Below are 18,858 nucleotides of genomic sequence, written 5' to 3'. Positions count from 1 at the left end.
GGTCAGTGCCATGCGGGCAAACCTTGGACAGTGAGTGTTCTCTGCTTGCGTTACGTTGTCCCGTTCAGCGGCTCTCCTCCTCCTCCTGATTTGTCTCCCAGTGAGATCATTATTCTTTGTGAAGGGATCAGTTTAGTACATAATCTCTCAGGGAGAAGTCCAAACATTGATGAGTTTCCAAGCTTTTACAGTCGACTCTTTCTTGTAAAGATGTTGTCTGGAGGCTGAAAGCCAGTCATCGACCTCTCGGCTCTGAATGAGTTTGTTCAGCAAACTCCGATCAAGATGGAGACTGCAGCCACGGTCAGACAGTCAGTACTACCAAAGGATTTCCTTATCTCGGATCTAAAGGGTGTTCATTTCCAGATCCCTGTCCAATCATCCTTAAGGAAGTACCTCCGTTTCATAATGCACAACAAGGTATATCAATTCAAGTTGCTGTGCTTTGGTCTGTCAGCCGACCCTCGAGTGTTCACTTTGGTTTCAGCCTGGGCTCATGCCAACGGTATTTGTCTCTTTCGTTACCTGGATGATTGTCTGATACTGTAAACTTGGTGGAGATCTTCACCTCCATGGAGACAGATTTTTTCCATTTTTGCATTGATCTGTGGATTGTGGTAAACAGGGAGAAGTTTAATCTAGACCCCAAACAAGACATGGTATACTTAAGGATGCAAATAGATAATGTACAAGGAAAAGTCTTCCCATTGTAGGACAGAATCGCAAGATTCAAGGAAGTGGCTCAACCATACCTTCAATGAGACTCGCTCCCAGCTCACCTGTAGCAGTGATTGTGCTTGTTAGGTTACCTGGCCTCAATAGAGCATCTGGTATTGAACAGTCGCCTCTATATGCGCTCACTTCAGTGGTAACTGTTGAACTTTTTGGTCTCTGGGCAGGGACTTTCCTAGAATATTCATTCCTATTGGGACAGTGTAGAAGAAAGATCTAAGTTGGTGGAGTTTCAACTCTAAACTTATCAGAGGTGTAGTCCTTCTTTCTTCTCCCTCAGATTTGATGCTCTTCACTAATGCAACAAAAGAGGGGGTTGGGAGCTCACATACTACAGCTTATAGCCTCTGAACTGTGGTCCAAGTCGGTTTGGCTTTGCCATATAGACCTCTTAGAGTTTACAGCAACATTTCTTGCTCTTCAACACTTTCAACAACACTTTTACGGGCACTTGGTAGTGTTGATGAGTGATAACATGACTGTAGTAGTGTACTGTACCTAAAGAAACAATGAGGTACTATATCACGGCAACTTAGTCAACTAGCCATAAAAATCCTATGATGGACAAAGAATAATGCAATCTCCCTGTCATCATGGTTTATACTGGGCAAGAAGAACATATTGGCTGACAGTATGAGCAAGAAGACTCAGATAATTGGATCCAAGAGGTCATTGAATCGTGGGATAGTGAATGAAGTGATGATGTGGGGTTTGCCAATAGTAAATCTCTTTGCAACGTCGCTTGACCAGAAGCTTCGGTGTACTGCTCACCACTACTGGATCCACAGGCGGCATTCGGCGGCATTCCAGGATGCCTTCAAACACCTGTGGGACAACCTGGATATTTACGCGTTCACCCTGTTATGCCTCCTGAGGGAAAGTCCTCAATAGGGTAAGATCTACAGCCAACCTATCAATGACTGATCCGGATCTTCTACTACTGCTGACTGAGATTCCGAGGGAGTTGCCTCCCCTTCCCATACTGTTGCATCAACTGTATGTACAGATCTTTCACATATCAGTCGGATCCCTACGATGTCATGTTTGCAGGTTATGCGACATCTCCTCGCTTAGAGAGGGTTTTTGCAACCAGTTGCTAACAGATATCTGGTTACCTCAGGAAGTCATCACCCTCAGTCTACAAGGCTAAGTGGACAATCTTTTGTCATTGGTGTCATGGAAGCTGTGGCTTTCTTCTCGGACCCACTGTGTCTTTAATTGCTGAATTTCTAACTGGAATGAAAAACTGCTGAGTATTGGTTGTAAAAAACTATTTCTTGGCCTTGAGTCAGGTCTTTAGACTGAAAGGCATTGATATTTCCTCCTTGTCAGAATTGTCTATTCTCTTAGAAAGCTTTGAGCAAATTTGCCCTTTCAGTTGGAAATAAGACTGCATCTTTGGAACATCTCTGAAGTTTTGTGTTCCCCGAAAGGATCCCATACAATCTATTAGATTGAGTCTCTGATTCAGACTTAACTCTCAAGATGGTCTTTCTGCCCACCCTGGCCTCTGCAGAGAGCTGGATGATCTTTCCTACGACATCGCCCATTCAAGTGGATGGGGGCAAGTTTCATTCAATTTTGCCCCTGATTTTGTTGTGAAAACTCAAATTCCAGCAGTCTCTTACCCTAGGTTTTCTTTTTTCAGATTTTGAGTCTTCGGGAAGTAACCAACGAACCTGATCAACTGCTTTTGTGTCCTGTGAAAGTGCAGAGGGGTTATCTCAAGCGTACTGGTTGAGCTTGCCCCCAGACTAAACATCTTTTTGCCAGTACTTGGAGGGTCAAGAAGCACTAAAAATATTCTCTCTCCCTGGATTAGGCTGGCCATTGACTCGGCCATCAATCCTTCCCCTTAACTAGGAATGGGACAACCCACAGCTTGCGATGTCACGTCAAGGGTGTAAGCACATCCCTGGCATTTAGAAAGAACCTTTGTGTTAAGCAGATGCTACAGGCGGGTGTTTGGAGGCACCAAATGACATTGACAGCCCACTACCTGCAAGACATAACACACATGTCCCTAGATAGTTTCTCTCAAGGACCTATGGTGGCTGCTCAGTAAGTGGTATAGCTACCTTTGCTCCCTCACAGGACTATTATTATTATTATTACTTGCTAAGCTACATCCCTAGTACAAAAAGTAGGATGCTTCAAGTCCAGGGGTTCAACGGGGAAAATAGCTCAGTGAGGAAAGAAAACCAGGAAAAATAAAATATTTTAAGAACAGTAACATTATTGAAATAAATGTTTCCTATATAAACTATAAAAATTTTAATAAAACAAAGGAAGAAAAATAAGATAGAATAGTGTGCCTGAGTGCACCCTCAAGCAAGAGAACTATAACCCAAGAAAGTGGAAGACTGTGGTACAGAGGCTATGGCACTACCCAAGACTTAGAGTACAATGGTTTGATTTTGGAGTGTCCTAGAAAATCTGCTTACCATAGCTAAAGTCTCTTCTACCCTTACCAAGAGGAAAGTGGCCACTGAACAATTACAGTGAAGTAGTTAACCCCTTGAGAGAAGAAGAATTGTTTGGTAATCTCAGTATTGTCAGGTGTTTATGGACAGAGGAGAATATGTAAAGAATAGGCCAGACTATTCGGTGTATGTGTTGGCAAAGGGAAAATGAACCGTAACCAGCGAGAAGGATCCAATGTAGTACTGTCTGGCCAGTCAAAGGACCCCATAACTCTTTAGTGGTAGTATCTCAACGGGTGGTTGGTGCCCTGGCCAACCTATTAGTAGTTGTTCAAAGGCAGAAGTTATGGTTTTAGTCTGGTGTGAATGGAAAGAATGACTGTTCTTTTCTTTTTCTTCATCTTCCCCTCTTGGGGTACAGCATCCTTTTTCCCTGTCAGCTGGAACTCGTTAATTGTAGGTAAGCCCCATGTAGCTGGTAGCTATTATATCTGTTGATATTTATTGTTATGTCCCCATTCTCCTTACGAGGGGGAGATGGGCTCTTGGTAAGTCAATGTGTCACAATGCTCTTACGCTTGTTTCCACTTTTGGGTGGGCCATCGCCCCACTGGCAGTGTCAGGATGCTCATCTGATGTATTTCCATGCTCGGATGCAGAGATCCGTGGTAAAAAGTTCCAGTCAGTGGGAAAGCGGACTCTCTTATGTAAAGAACAAGGGTTTGTATTTGTGTCGGAACAAATGACAAATTTGGAAGTAATTTGTAATTTACATAATTATAAAAACCTGAGCTCTTTACACAAATTTTACCAGCCATCACCTACCCCTGGAAGTCCCATCTGCAATCAAAGTTTAGAAATGAGTATAGTGAGCCCTCGCTACTTCGTGGTTCGACTATCGCGGATTCATGACTTCGCGGATTTTTTTCATAACGCATGTACTGTATATACATATATCGCGGATTTTCCGGAAATTTTGAAAATAGCCGCGATATATGAAGACCCCAAATTTTTCGTTAATTCCATTAATAATTAGTAATATCTGCTCTTACTGATGGGTTCATTGCATTACATATGACATATAACTCAGTAGAGAAAGAAATAAAACACGAAAAGAGAATGTGATCATACGATAATTCAGTATAGTGTACGTCGTAAAATTAAATCGAACATGAAACGCAAATCAGATGCAGTCTGACTTTGTCATATTTGAATGGTGTAAGGCTGCTCATGGCTACTACTACAAATGTAATGGATGTGCATCTTTTCCATGAATCTTTTGTATGTATACGTACGTAGTACTGCATCCAATAATATTGTTTGTTGCAAAAATCACATCTCGAATAAGCGTACATATCCTACAACAAAACAAGCGTAAAATAGCGTACGTAAAGCATACTGTATATAGTACCTTGTATTTGAATTTGTAACTACTACGTAGCATGTAAGACGGACTGTGATTGGTTCCAGTGCTGATAGTTGACGAATCAGCTCCCAAGTTTTGTAATCTAGCCTGTGATTGGTGTTTTGACCGCTTCTCCGATCCGCAGCATCTTCTCGCGGCCACTTTGTTTGTCGCTCTCTCGCCGGGTAGATGCTGCTACGTTACTGTGTAACTTTAATCTGTGCTGTGCGTGACTGTTTGAAGTTGAACTTTTTGTTGAACTTTCTGTTTAACCCCTACAATGGCTCCCAAGCGTTCAATGGCTCCCAAGCGTTCTGCTTGTACTAAGGCTGGTAGTGAGCCTAAACGCCACCGAAAAATGATGACGATTGCTGAGAAGGTGACACTTCTCGATATGTTGAAAGAAGGCAGAAGTTACGCGGCCGCAGCCCGCCATTTTGGAGTGAACGAATCCACCGTTCGCTACATTAAGAAGGACAAGGCGAACATTAGAAAGACGGCTGCCATCACCTTTAGCAGGTCAGCGAAGCGAGTTGTTACCGCTCATAATAAAATGATCGTCCGTATGGAAGGTGCTTTAGCAATCTGGATTGCCGACTGCCGGAAGAAGAACATAGCCTTGGATATGAACACCATCCAAACCAAGGCTTTGGGTTTGTATGAGAATTTTGTGGCAAAGGAACCTCAAGACGACGATGACGACCATGCTGAAGAAGACGAAGATGATGTACTAGATGAACCTCAAGCAGGGACATCCACTGATTCCCAGCCTTAGAAACAACGTTTTTCCGCCAGCATAGAATGGTTCGCGAAGTTTCAGAAACGCTTCGGCCTGAAAAGCGTTTCCCTGCATTGCGAGGCTGCTTCCGGTGACACTACCGCTGCTGAAACTTACGCAAATGAGACATTTAAGAACATTATCACTGAAGGTGGATACAAGCCCGAACAAGTGTTTAATATGGATGAGACCGGCTTGTTTTGGAAGAGAATGCCGTCGCGAACTTTCCTGTTCAAAGAAGAAGCCAAAGCCTCTGGCTTTAAAGCATTCAAAGATCGTGTTACCCTCGTGATGTGTGGCAATGCTGCTGGATTTTTTGCTAAAGCCGGGGCTTATTTACAAATCTAAAAACCCTCGCGCTTTGAAAAATAAAAATAAGAATCTCCTTCCCGTGTACTGGATACATAATCCAAAAGCATGGATTACGAAGATGCTGACCTCCAACTGGTTCTACCAGTGTTTTATCCCGCAAGTCAGTAAATATCTCTTAGAGAAGGGCTTGCCATTTAAGATCCTTCTCCTTATGGATAACGCTGGTGGACACGCAACTTATCTGTCGCATGAGGGCATTCAGGTTGAGTTTCTGCCATCCAACACAACGTCAAATATTCAACCGATGGACCAGGGGGTTATCAGGGCGTTCAAGGCCCTCTGCACGAAGAATACCTTGGTGGACCTCGTTGCGTGTGTGGATGCTGCCCAAGATGATGAGGATAAAACATTCAATTTGAAGGCGTACTGGCGGAAGTACACAATAGCCACGTGCCTGCAGAACATCCAGAAGCCACTGAAAGAAATGAAACCTGCTACTGTTAATGCGAGCTGGAAGCAGTTGTGGCCCCAGATTGTTTACGATGACGAGGGATTTACACCGTCTGAGATTCAACACACTGCAATACGGAAATCTGTGCAGTTGGCTGCGATAATTGGAGGTGACGGGTTTGGCGACATGACGACTGAAGACGTCGACGAGTTGTTGGACTGCCATTCCCAGCCCCTAACTGACGCAGATCTCGAAGACCTGACGAAATCGGCCAGTGAAGAAGACAGTGAAACACAGGAAGAGACCCAAGAAAATGTCGAAGAAACGGGCTTAACATTAGAATGGCTTGCCAAGCTCTGCAACCTTGCGAAGGAGTTGAAAGAATTGTCGCAAGAGTGGGACGAGGATATGGTTCGTTCTATGCAGTTCTGCAACAAAATCGATGAAGACATGACTCCCTACAGGATGCTCTTCGAGCGAAAAAAGAAGCAGCGGCAGCAACTTCCGATCACAATGTTCTTCCAGCCTCGCAAAAAAGAGCCAGTTCCTCCTGCTACTATGCCTTCGGAAGAAATTGAAGAAGTGTCCCAGGAAGAAGTTGAAGAGGTGTCCCAGGAAAAGACACCTCCGTCTGAAGAGACGTAAAATACTATCATTGGCTGCACAGTAGAAGACATCATCAGCTTCATCATCATCATTTCTACTGTGCAGCAAATTCATCGCCATCATCATTCAAGTTTTTCTTCAACTTCTTTCGTGGTGAGTACAGTAACAATCTTTATTTTTTTATACTACTTTAATATTCTAACATTTTAATATTTGTGCCTGTTTTAGTTTAGGGTACTGTAGTACATGCATTAAGTGTTCTGTACATTAAAGAGTAGTTTGTTAACAGTACTACGTAAAGGGAAGGTTTTAAAAGTCTGAATATACATGTTATAACCTATCATATTTTTTTGTTTATTTCATTTAAAACAACTCTCTCTCTCTCTCTCTCTCTCTCTCTCTCTCTCTCTCTCTCTCTCTCTCTCTCTCTCTCTCTCTCTCTCGTAAATTATCATTCGGTCATTAGCGGCAGTTTCTTATTGTTGATTAAACGCCAAAAAAAAAAAAAAATTTGTTTTCCTGCTTTGCTACGTATTTAGGATTTTATATAGATACGGTAAATAATATTTGTAATAACATATTTACTAAAAGCTTTTAATATCATTATTTATCACTTTCATCATGCGCGTTTAATGCCTTTGTTTGTTTATTACGATCGAAGATGGAGTGTACAGTAAACGAATGGAAGGTTTCCGTTTCAGGCGGCGTCATAAAGAAAAACATTATATAAATGGCATTCATTTCATTTATTTGGAAGTCCTAAGAAAATTAAGTAAAACATTGGTAATAACAAAATCAACATAAAACCAATATAATCGATGCAAAAACTAACCTATACATAGATATGTAATTGCGTTTATTTCTTCATTATGATCAGAGGTAAACGTAAACAAAACATTGGTTGTCATTTTTTATCGTGCTTTTTGGCGTGTTTAGGAAACGCATGATATAAAATCGCCTTTAATATTTGTGCTTGTTTTAGTTTAGGGTACTGTAGTACATGCAATAAGTGTTCTGTACATTAAAGGGTAGTTTGTTAACAGTGCTACGTAAAGGGAAGGTTTTAAAAGTCTGAATATACATGTTAAATAAATACGTAAATATGGTGTCCCTACTTCGCGGATTTTCAGCTATCGCGGTCGGGTTTGGAACCTATCTACCGCGATAAACGAGGGTTCACTGTACTTTCCTGCTACCCTTTGGTAACAACCAGAACGGTTGTTGACACCTCGTTAAAAGTTTTATAGCCATGTTCCAGCTTGCGTTGTTATCTTCTCTGTAAAGAATTTGGTTTTGTATGGCTAGGAAAAATACAAATCTCTTTCTAATTTGTTATATTTACTCTTCCAGCCCTTACTTTTCAGAGTTTACAATGGCTCTATGATGCTATGCATATTGGCTAATAAAGAATTTATCCTTCAGTTATTATTATTATTACAAGCTAAGTGACAACCTTAGTTGGAAAAGCAGGATGCTATAAGTCCACGGGCCCCAACAGGGAAAAATTCCCCAGTGAGGAAAGGAAACAATGAAATAGATAAGCTATATGCCCCCTGTGGCCGCGGGGGCATATAAAAATTTGAATAGCGCCAACGTTATCCCTGCGTGTCGTAAGAGGCGACTAATAGGGACGGGACGAGGTGGCTGGGAACCCCCTCTCCTGTATAAAATTCCTGCGAGACATCGACAAGGAGATGGAGCTGGGGGGAGAGTGACTGCTCCCCGCACTCTAGTTTTGGGGTGTTTGAATGTGCGGGGATGTAGTACGATAGAGAGTAAAAGATGTGAGATTGGAAGTATGTTTAAAAGTAGAAGGATGGATGTATTGGCCTTGTGTGAGACAAAGATGAAAGGAAAAGGTGAAGTGATGTTTGGTGAAATGTCTGGTAGAGTGTCTGGGATTGAAAGGGGAAGAGCGAGAGAGGGTGTGGCGTTATTTCTGAGTGAATGGATGACAAGTAAAGTAGTGGAATGGAAGGAGATATCATCTAGGTTAATGTGGGTAAGGGTTAGGTTAGGTAGGGAATGTTGGGCGTTTGTCAGTGCGTATGGGCCAGGTAGTTAGAAAAGTGAAGAAGAGCGGAATGAGTTCTGGAATGAATTAACTAGGTGTGTAGAAGGACTGGGTAGAAGGAATTATGTAGTTGTTATGGGTGACTTAAATGCTAGAGTGGGCGCTGGAGAGGTAGAAGGTGTCATTGGGAAGTATGGCGTACCAGGTGAAAATGAGAGTGGTGAGAGACTGGTAGACATGTGTGTTGAACAAGAGATGGTAATAAGTGCTAGCTTCTTTAAAAAGAAAGATAAAAATAAGTATACATGGGTAAGAGTGGCAAATGGAAGAGTAGTAGAAAGGGCATTAATGGATTATGTGTTGATAACTAAAAGAATGTTTGGAAGATTGAAAGACGTGCACGTGTTTAGGGGTATGGCTAACGGTATGTCTGATCATTTTTTGGTGGAAGGAAAATTAGTTGTAGCAAAAGAGTGGGGGAATAGAGTAGGTGGATGTAAAAGGGAGGTAGTGAGGATTGAAGAGCTAATAAAACCGGGGGTGAAAAGTAAATATCAGGAAAGGTTGAAAATGGCATATGACGAGGTGAGAGTAAGAGAAACTGGTAATTTAGAGGAGGAGTGGAAGTTAGTAAAAGAAAATTTTGTTGGGATTGCAAGTGATGTATGTGGCAAGAAGGTTGTTGGAGGCAGCATGAGGAAGGGCAGTGAATGGTGGAATGAAGGAGTGAAGGTAAAAGTGGAAGAGAAAAAGAGGGCTTTTGAAGAATGGCTGCAGAGTAATAGTATAGAGAAGTATGAAAAATATAGAGAGAAAAATGTGGAAGTAAAGCGCAAGGTACGTGAGGCAAAGAGGGCAGTCATATGAAGAGAATAAGAAGAAGTTTTGGAAAGAAGTGAAGAGAGTAAGGAAGGCTGGCGCAAGAATTGAAGAGACAGTGAAAGATGGAAATGGAAGGTTGTTAAAAGGAGAGGGCGGAATATTTTGAAAGTTTGCTGAATGTTGAGGATAATAGGGAGGCAGATATAATTGCTGTTCCAGGTGTTGAGGTGCCAGTGATGGGAGATGAGAATGAGAGAGAGATTACAATATGTGAAGTGAGGAGAGCACTAGATGAAACGAGAGTAGGAAAAGCATCTGGTATGGATGGTGTGAAAGCTGAGATGTTGAAGGAAGGGGGTGTGACTGTACTTGAATGGTTGGTGAGATTGTTTAATATGTGTTTTGTGTTGTCAATGGTACCAGTAGATTGGGTTTGTGCATGTATTGTACCACTATATAAGGGTAAGGGAGATGTGCATGAGTGTTGTAATTCAAGAGGTATTAGTTTGTTGAGTGTAGTTGGAAAAGTGTATGGTAGAGTATTGATTAATAGGATTAAGGATAAAACAGAGAATGCAATCTTGGAAGTACAGGGTGGTTTTAGAAGAGGTAGGGGTTGTATGAATCAGATTTTTACAGTTAGGCAGATATGCGAGAAATATTTAGCAAAAGGTAAGAAGGTATATGTTGCGTTTATGGATCTGGAGAAAGCATATGATAGAGTTGATAGGGAAGCAATGTGGAATGTGATGAGGTTATATGGAGTTGGTGGAAGGTTGTTGCAAGCAGTGAAAAGTTTCTACAAAGGTAGTAAAGCATGTGTTAGAATAGGAAATGAAGTGAGTGATTGGTTTCCGGTGAGAGTGGGGCTGAGACAGGGATGTGTGATGTCGCCGTGGTTGTTTAACTTGTATGTTGATGGAGTGGTGAGAGAGGTGAATGCTCGAGTGCTTGGACGAGGATTAAAACTGGTAGACGAGAATGACCATGAATGGGAGGTAAATCAGTTGTTGTTTGCAGATGATACTGTACTGGTTGCAGACACAGAAGAGAAGCTTGACCGACTAGTGACAGAATTTGGAAGGGTGTGTGAGAGAAGGAAGTTGAGAGTTAATGTGGGTAAGAGTAAGGTTATGAGATGTACGAGAAGGGAAGGTGGTGCAAGGTTGAATGTCATGTTGAATGGAGAGTTACTTGAGGAGGTGGATCAGTTTAAGTACTTGGGGTCTATTGTTGCAGCAAATGGTGGAGTGGAAGCAGATGTACGTCAGAGAGTGAATGAAGGTTGCAAAGTGTTGGGGGCAGTTAAGGGAGTAGTAAAAAATTGAGGGTTGGGCATGAATGTAAAGAGAGTTCTATATGAGAAAGTGATTGTACCAACTGTGATGTATGGATCGTAGTTGTGGGGAATGAAAGTGATGGAGAGACAGAAATTGAATGTGTTTGAGATGAAGTGTCTAAGGAGTATGGCTGGTGTATCTCGAGTAGATAGGGTTAGGAACGAAGTGGTGAGGGAGAGAACGGGTGTAAGAAATGAGTTAGCGGCTAGAGTGGATATGAATGTGTTGAGGTGGTTTGGCCATGTTGAGAGAATGGAAAATGGTTGTCTGCTAAAGAAGGTGATGAATGCAAGAGTTGATGGGAGAAGTACAAGAGGAAGGCCAAGGTTTGGGTGGATGGATGGTGTGAAGAAAGCTCTGGGTGATAGGAGGATAGATGTGAGAGAGGCAAAAGAGCGTGCTAGAAATAGGAATGAATAGCGAGCGATTGTGATGCAGTTCCAGTAGGCCCTGCTGCTTCCTCCGGTGCCTTAGATGACCGCGGAGGTAGCAGCAGTAGGGGAGTCAGCATTATGAAGCTTCATCTGAGGTGGAAATGTGGGAGATTGGGCTGTGGCACCCTAGCAGTACTAGCTGAACTCGGTTGAGTCCCTGATTAGGCTGAAGGAACATAGAGAGTAGAGGTCCCCTTTTTGTTTTGTTTCATTGTTGGTGTCGGCTACCCCCCAAAATTGGGGGAAGTGCCTTGGTATATGGATGGATAAGCAAAGTAATAAACAAGCAAAGTAAAATATTCTAAGAATAGTAACATTAAATTAGGTCTTTCATATACAGTATAAACTATAAAAACTTAGAAAAGAACAAGAGGAAGAGAAATAAGATAGAAAGGTGTGCTCGAGTTACCTCAAACAAGAGAACTCTAATCTAAGACAGTGGAAGGCCATGGTACAGAGGACATGGCACTACCCAAGACTACAGATCAGACTATTCAGTGTATGTGTAGGCAAAGACAAAATGAGCCGTAGCCAGAGAGAGGGATCCAATGTAGCACTGTCTGGCCAGTCAAAGCGGTAGTATCTCAATAGGTGGCTGGTGCTTTGGCCAACCTACTACCTATAGTAATAGATACGTAAGGTAACATTACACATCTGTAGTTTTGTTTTCATGCTAAATATGAGTGAAACCATTAGTAACAAGCTTCATAGTTCTACATGTATACAAAAACATTCAGAAAAAAAAATATGTATAATATTACTTTTCCTAAACTATTTATTGTCTTATGAAGAGGTGACAGCTCATTATGGTGATGAAATTATTTTACTTGTGAGCTTCTGTAAAATGGAAAAATACAATATCCAAAATTATCACTAAAATTGCTAATTTGCATAAGTTTGTGTACACTATTATGTATTTTGAATATGTAATTAAGGTCTCTAAACCAAGACTGTAAGGGTTAAATTTTTGCATGCCATACCGTATACTGTGGGTAAAAAGGAATCCAGGAAGTGCCTCTGTCAGGCTTTCTGATTTACATTAAGGGTTTATCAGTCTATTCAATACTGTATTGTGAATTACAGTATAACCACTCTATCTCAAGGTTATGTCCAGTGGATAAACCTTATTGCTTGGGAGAGGTAAAATATTTGTGCCAGCATTATGAACTGGAATTTTGTAGAGAAATCGTTGAGCCTCATAGATGGAATCCTTTGGTGGTTTAAGAAATATCACTAAACTTTATAATTCACTGGGAATCATTTTACATTTTCTTCCATTGGTGGTTTTCATTGGCATTGCATGTTTGCTGCCAGTCAGTGACATACTCTCGCTTTCAAGGAAACCAATAACATGGTAGACTGAAGGTTCATAGGTATTCCTCTTTGGTGTTTGTTGTGATGATCCCAAAATCAGGAATTAGAGAGTTGTATACTGCACCCTTAACCATTTTTTCACTTTAAATCCTTGCCAAAATGGTGATGACCTCCTTTGCCTAGTCAGGGCTTTACGTATTTTCCATTCGCAGAGCATGTGATTCAAAAGAATGTATGTCCAGACTCCTATTCTTAGTACCACAAATCAGGGATCAAGTATTTACTGGCTTAGTGTCCACAGATCAGACCCTTTGTTTTAATGCTATGAGCTCTCATAGTGTGTTCAAGGATATAAAACTAAAGCTTCTTTCAATTCACAGGGTTCAGTCTTGCATACACAGCTTCCTGACTTCCAGAGTATTGGATGGCTTTTATTATTTTTATTGTAGCTTGGATAGTAATAATAATAATAATAATGATAATGTAGCTTAAGCAGATCACAGGGTTGCATGGAGCATAGAGTAATGGGACATGATTCTTATTTCACCTGGAGGTCTAAACATATACTACAATTCAATTCTGCCTACCTAGATAGAGATTTATGCACTATAATAATAGGTTTGTAGTGAAACCAAAATTGATTTTTTTATACAAACCTATTACACTGTCAGAGATGTTATAAATGAAGGTCAGATTAGTTTGATGGCCAAAATATGTTGGATCGTTCTTATACTCTGTCACCTATCCCTGGTAGCTCATCTTTGAAAATATTTGTTGGGGACCGTTTTGCTACAAATGAAATGGAGATATTAGTATAAGTATGGCAAATGACTTACAAAAAGTTATTCTGTTTTTTTTTTTTTTAATATTATCTTTAGTTAGTAATTTTAGAAGATGCACTACAGTATTGCCAGTAGATAAAATCTTGAATTGAGAACTTTCTTTTCAGGCAAACAAGCATTCTTTGTCTTGAGAGACCGACAGTACACTGTTCAATGTGTTATTGCTGTAGGAGAGGAGGTGTCCAAGCAGATGATTAAATTTGTGTGTAACATCACTAAAGAAAGTCTCATTGATGTTAAGGGAAAGGTAGGTGTATTATAGTGTTGTTTGTATTATATAAAGATGATCTATAAGGGAAATAATTATCAAGGTAATGAAGAAAAATTATTGACTTGGTATTCAGAACAGTATATTCTTGAAGCAATTATGTTTTATTGAATCTACATTTACTCACTCAAGTATACAGTGCTGTATTAAGGCTCTTTGTGCCTTCCTTTCAACCCAAGCCGGAATGCCTTCTGCTATTAACTTTTCAGTTGCTACATTTGATCTCTCCACTTGGCTGTCTAACATCAGGGAGCTTTTCCTTTTACCAGTTTTAACCTCTCAATTAAGAAAAAAATCTTATTGGATGAGTCCTATGAGCATTGAGAAATGTGACTCATTGGTCTTATATTTCATTAAAATAAAGATACTTGAATTAGGATGATTATACATATCTGGTGCATATAAATCTTTCTCCGTGGATTAATTTTGGCCCTTCCTCCTGTAATTCACACAAAGGAGTCTTGCAATAATCAATCATTCTTTGATTTTTTAGATCCTAGTCAAATGGTTTCTTATTGCTATCACTTTCACTGGATGCCCTAATTGTAACTATTTGAAAATATGAATAGATTGACTTTAGCAGAAGATTACCTCTGCAAAAATAATACAGCTTGAGTTGAGGCTTAGGATCTGAGTGAAACCTAATGTGCCATAAAACCTGTGCTTAGAAACTACTCAATTTCCACTTCCTTATTGGCTTAAGCTTAAAAGGCTCCTCCCACCAAAAATATTTTATTCTGAATTCCATGATCAACAAATGCTGATGTATGCATGCTTCCCCAAGTATCGGTGTGCAATCCATCCCACTCTTTTATATCTTCAGCATTCTCCTTTTTATTGAAATAAACCAGAGACTTCTAAGTCATGAAATTTTGAAATAAGGCTATTCATTGGAGCTTTATCAAAGTTTATGATATACGTTTCGGGCTGAATTTTAGGGCAAGGAGCAATTAGCTGAGTAAACGACCATTCATATGTAGCTCTTTGTTTGTGGGTAATATTGCAAACACATAAGATACACTGAAATTGCCAGTTTGAATGTGAATTGTATATAACTGATAATATATAAAATATATATCTAGCCGAATTAGTATATTTAACTAGGTCTTCAAGTCCTGGTAATGAGGTAAATATTAGTATTCTTTCCAAATCTACATCAGACTCATATCACAAAAAAGTATCTACTGATTTGAATTTGCTGTACTCTAGCTGGATATCAAAATCAAATCTTGCTGATGGAGTAGGTAGAGCATAGTTTCTTTTTATGCCACCATCAAACATTTATTTATAAACTTGATATTGCTGGCAGCATCCTGCAAAGAAGAACATTCCGGGACAATTATAGCTCTTGCTGCCTTATGTGATGATAAGATTTTGTCTTATAGACGAGAGCGCGATTCTTGATTTTAATTTGGTCACATTGGCACTATGATAGTTCTATGCTTGAAGATACTACAGGTTGTTGTCAAGATAGGGACGCATCGCAACATGATCTGAATGTATGTTGAACTTGAAAAGTGAAGTTTCTATAGATTTATTATACATGTCATGATACTGTAATAATCTGTCATATTTTATCAGTATTTTCGTACTGTGTATCATTATTTTGGTTTTCTGTTCATAGGATATTATATGCTTTATTGAAGCATATTTGCATTGTATGTTTCAGTTTTGGAAGTATTTTAACAGTATATTAAGAGAATGCACACATACCAATAACTTATTTGAAATATCTTCATGATGAATATTATATCAGCACCAATATGTTATTGGGTATCATAGTTTTCATACTGTTTGTTTATAGCCGTTATTAATAGTTATCGTACAAATACGTTCTCCCTCTCTTTCTGAGTGTGTGTAGGTTTGGGTAGTTCATTTTTAAAGCTTCATACAGTATTTCATTTATGTCCTTACTGTGTACTTTCATTAGAAAAATATTGATGTACTATCAGAGATGAAACAAAGAAAATTAAACTTGCGCAAAATATGATATTCTGTCCTAGTTGTAGAGTCAAATTTACGTTATGTAGTACTCATAACAACCTATATACTCTCAAGAAGTACTTTGTATCATTACTCGATATTTTGATTAATGGAATACTACCATTAATTGATAGCCTATTGAAAGGAACTCACTTAATTTGCCCGCTTTTTCTGCAGCTTCGCCAGAAATATGACGTCACCAGACATGGTAGTGTGTGAATTCAACAGATATTAAAACTTTTCTTTAATATAATTTTTATTTAGAATGGATACTGTATATCATCAATAAAAGAAAATCCTAAAGTACCAAGATAAATTAGTTCATTTTTATACAAGAAAATAGATTATTTCTAAGAAAATAGTTGTCCTATTATTGTACTATTTACTATAGATTTGTGACGTCATCACAGTGAACAGGTGGTCTTAAAGTTCTATTTTTCAGTTTTGGAGGTATTTTAACAGTCAACAATTACTGACTTTTTTGTTTACCTTTGGTTGTGATCAGCTGATCTCAGGGTACCGCTACCATATTAAGAGAATACTCACATACCAATAACAAAGAGTATCGTTTATATGATTTTTTAACTTATTCAAAATATCTTCATGATAATTATTATATAAGCACCAATATGTTATTGGGTATCATAGTTTTCATAGCCTTTGTTTATAGCCGTTATTATTAGTTGTCATACAAATACGTTCTCTCTCTCTTTCTAAATATGTGTGTATGTTTGGGTAGTTCATTTTTAAAGCTTCATACAGTATTTCATTCTTAGTTTATTTTTAAGTCTTCATATTTCTTTAGACATTATTGTGTTTAATTGTGATTTATTATAGCATGATTGTATTCTATTTTTCAATTTTGGGGGCATTTCAATAATCAACAATTGCTTTTGTTTTACTTTTGGTAGTGATCAGCTGATCTCAAGGTCACACTACGGTATTGCAAATATGCGGACATACAAATAACAAGGTGTATCGTTTATATAATTACTTGACTTATTCAAAATATCTTCATTAAATCAGCACCAAAATGTTATAGGCTATCATAATTGCTTTTGTTTTACTTTTGGTAGTCATCAGCTGATCTCAGGATCATGCTACGGTATTGCAAATATGCTGACATACAAATAACAAGGTGTATCATTTAAATAATTAGTTAGCTTATTCAAAATATCTTTATTAAATCGGCAGCAAAATGTTACAAGATATCAGTTTTCATATAGTTCGTTCTCTCTCTCTCTCTCTCTCTCTCTCTCTCTCTCTCTCTCTCTCTCTCTCTCTCTCTCTCTCTCTCTCTCTCTCTCTCTCTCAGATATTAGTAGATATACAGTACAGTACTTGGTATCATTACGCATTGTTCCGGAAAGGGGAATACTAATATTACTTGGAGTATCGAGAGGAAATCACCCGATTTGCTGACTTGCTTTCTGCCAGAAATATAACGTAAAAAGATAAACAGTACTTCTTTTCCGTAATTTTTAGTAAATAGTACTGTAGGCTACTTATAACAGTACTGGAGGCTATTCATAACAACTGATACAAACTACTGAAATAGTTGGTATCGTGTACTCAATGTTTCGATGATGGGAATAGTAAGATTACTAGATAATGGACAGGAAATCACTCAATTTGGCACTCTCCTTCCGCCCGATAAATGACATCCCCATACATGTGCGCTGTAATATGAACTCTGCAAAGAATGACTTGTAAAATACTGTATGTAAAACCATTGCAAAGAATGTGTGGAATATGTAAAGCCATTCTATATTTTTCTTGCAAGAAAAATTTTTACTTACCCAGCAAAAGTATTTTATTTTTTTATAATGTACAGTATAAGAAAATATATTACTTTTAAGAAAATTTTTGTTCTTACTGTGTACTTTCATTAGATAAATATCGATCTACTATCAGAGATGAAACAAAGAAAATTAAATTCGCGTAAAATATGATATTCTGTCTTAGTTGTAGAATCAAATTTACGTTACTTAGTACTCATAACAACCGATATACTCCCAAGAAGTACTTTGTATCATTTCTTGATATTTTGATTAATGGAATACTACCATTATAATTGATGCCAATTGAAAGGAAATCACTTAGTTTGCCGGGGGTGGGGGGGGGAGGGGGGCTGGGCTCTGATGTGTATAGATGTCCTGTAAACGCCTTATGAAACTTTCTCATTTTCTTCCACTTTGCAGGAAATTATTTGTTTTTTAAGATAGAATGGAAGCGAGAAGTTTCTGTTTGTTTGTGAGGGGTGGACGCTGCAACTGGTTTATGGCTAAATTGGCTGTGGATCTATATTCCTGTTCGGCTTGTAGGGGTTATGATTGTTTACAATTATCTAGGAGCCCTTGAATCTGCATCAGGTAGTTTTTCAGGCCTCACTGGTCTGTGGGAAACCCCTAGTGTTCTCCGTACCTCTTCGGAGGCTAGAAGCTCTTCACCCGTGACTGTGCTGGCTGCAAATGATAAGTTTGACCTAAGGAGAGTCAGGAAGAGGAAGTAGCATGCGTACTGTTCTTTTTCATCCTCCTCCTCTTCCTCGTTTACTGACTATGATTCTCATGCTTCTTCTGAGATAAAGAATAAGAAAAGGAAGAGGTCAAAGAAGTCCAGGAAGGCCAGCTGTAGTCACAAGAATAGGGTTTTTTTTTACACCACCTCTCTTTCAAGGGGATGGACAGCACCCTTGGTTTCCGACCGTGTGAAGCCTGGGCCATAATTCCCTCGGGCTGGGTCCCAATACCCCAGCTTCCCCGCCGGGACAGAAGTATCTCTGTTTCAAAGTTGATTGAAGAGCTTTGGCAACCTCCATCTCGCTTCCATTCAGGAGTTTAGACACCAGCTCCTCCCTCTGTCATTGAGTTGTCATTTAGCTTGGTAGAGTGGATTGCACCATTCAAGGCTGTCCTTGCACTCTTGCAAGAACAGGAAGCGAAAGAACTTGCTGGAGCACGATTACGTAGTTGTCCCACTGGCCTGACCCCAGGGGAGAATTATCTAGTACTGTACATCTGTCTCTGCTGGGTCCCATGACAGGAATTCCCCTCCTGTTGTTATTGGCATGGCCTGGCCTTCTTCAGCCCCAGATTATGTTCCCTGATCTGTCCTTGGGACAGAAGGGTCAT

At 39.5% G+C, this 18,858-nt stretch overlaps 1 protein-coding gene across 1 annotated transcript in view; it reads left to right on the top strand.

Moving 5' to 3' along the window:
* The window catches only part of AspRS (aspartyl-tRNA synthetase), a 109,698-nt gene that overhangs the window by 71,871 nt on the left and 18,969 nt on the right, over positions 1-18,858 (top strand). The window contains exon 4 of the mRNA XM_068372502.1: positions 13,581-13,720. Within this exon, the coding sequence (XP_068228603.1) occupies positions 13,581-13,720 (140 nt within the window). The remainder of the gene's footprint in view (positions 1-13,580; positions 13,721-18,858) is intronic.

Source organism: Palaemon carinicauda, chromosome 4, assembly GCF_036898095.1.
Source record: "Palaemon carinicauda isolate YSFRI2023 chromosome 4, ASM3689809v2, whole genome shotgun sequence".
Lineage (NCBI taxonomy): Eukaryota > Metazoa > Arthropoda > Malacostraca > Decapoda > Palaemonidae > Palaemon > Palaemon carinicauda.
The sequence above is the reverse complement of the archived record's forward strand: the minus strand, read 5'-3'. Positions and strand labels throughout refer to the sequence as shown.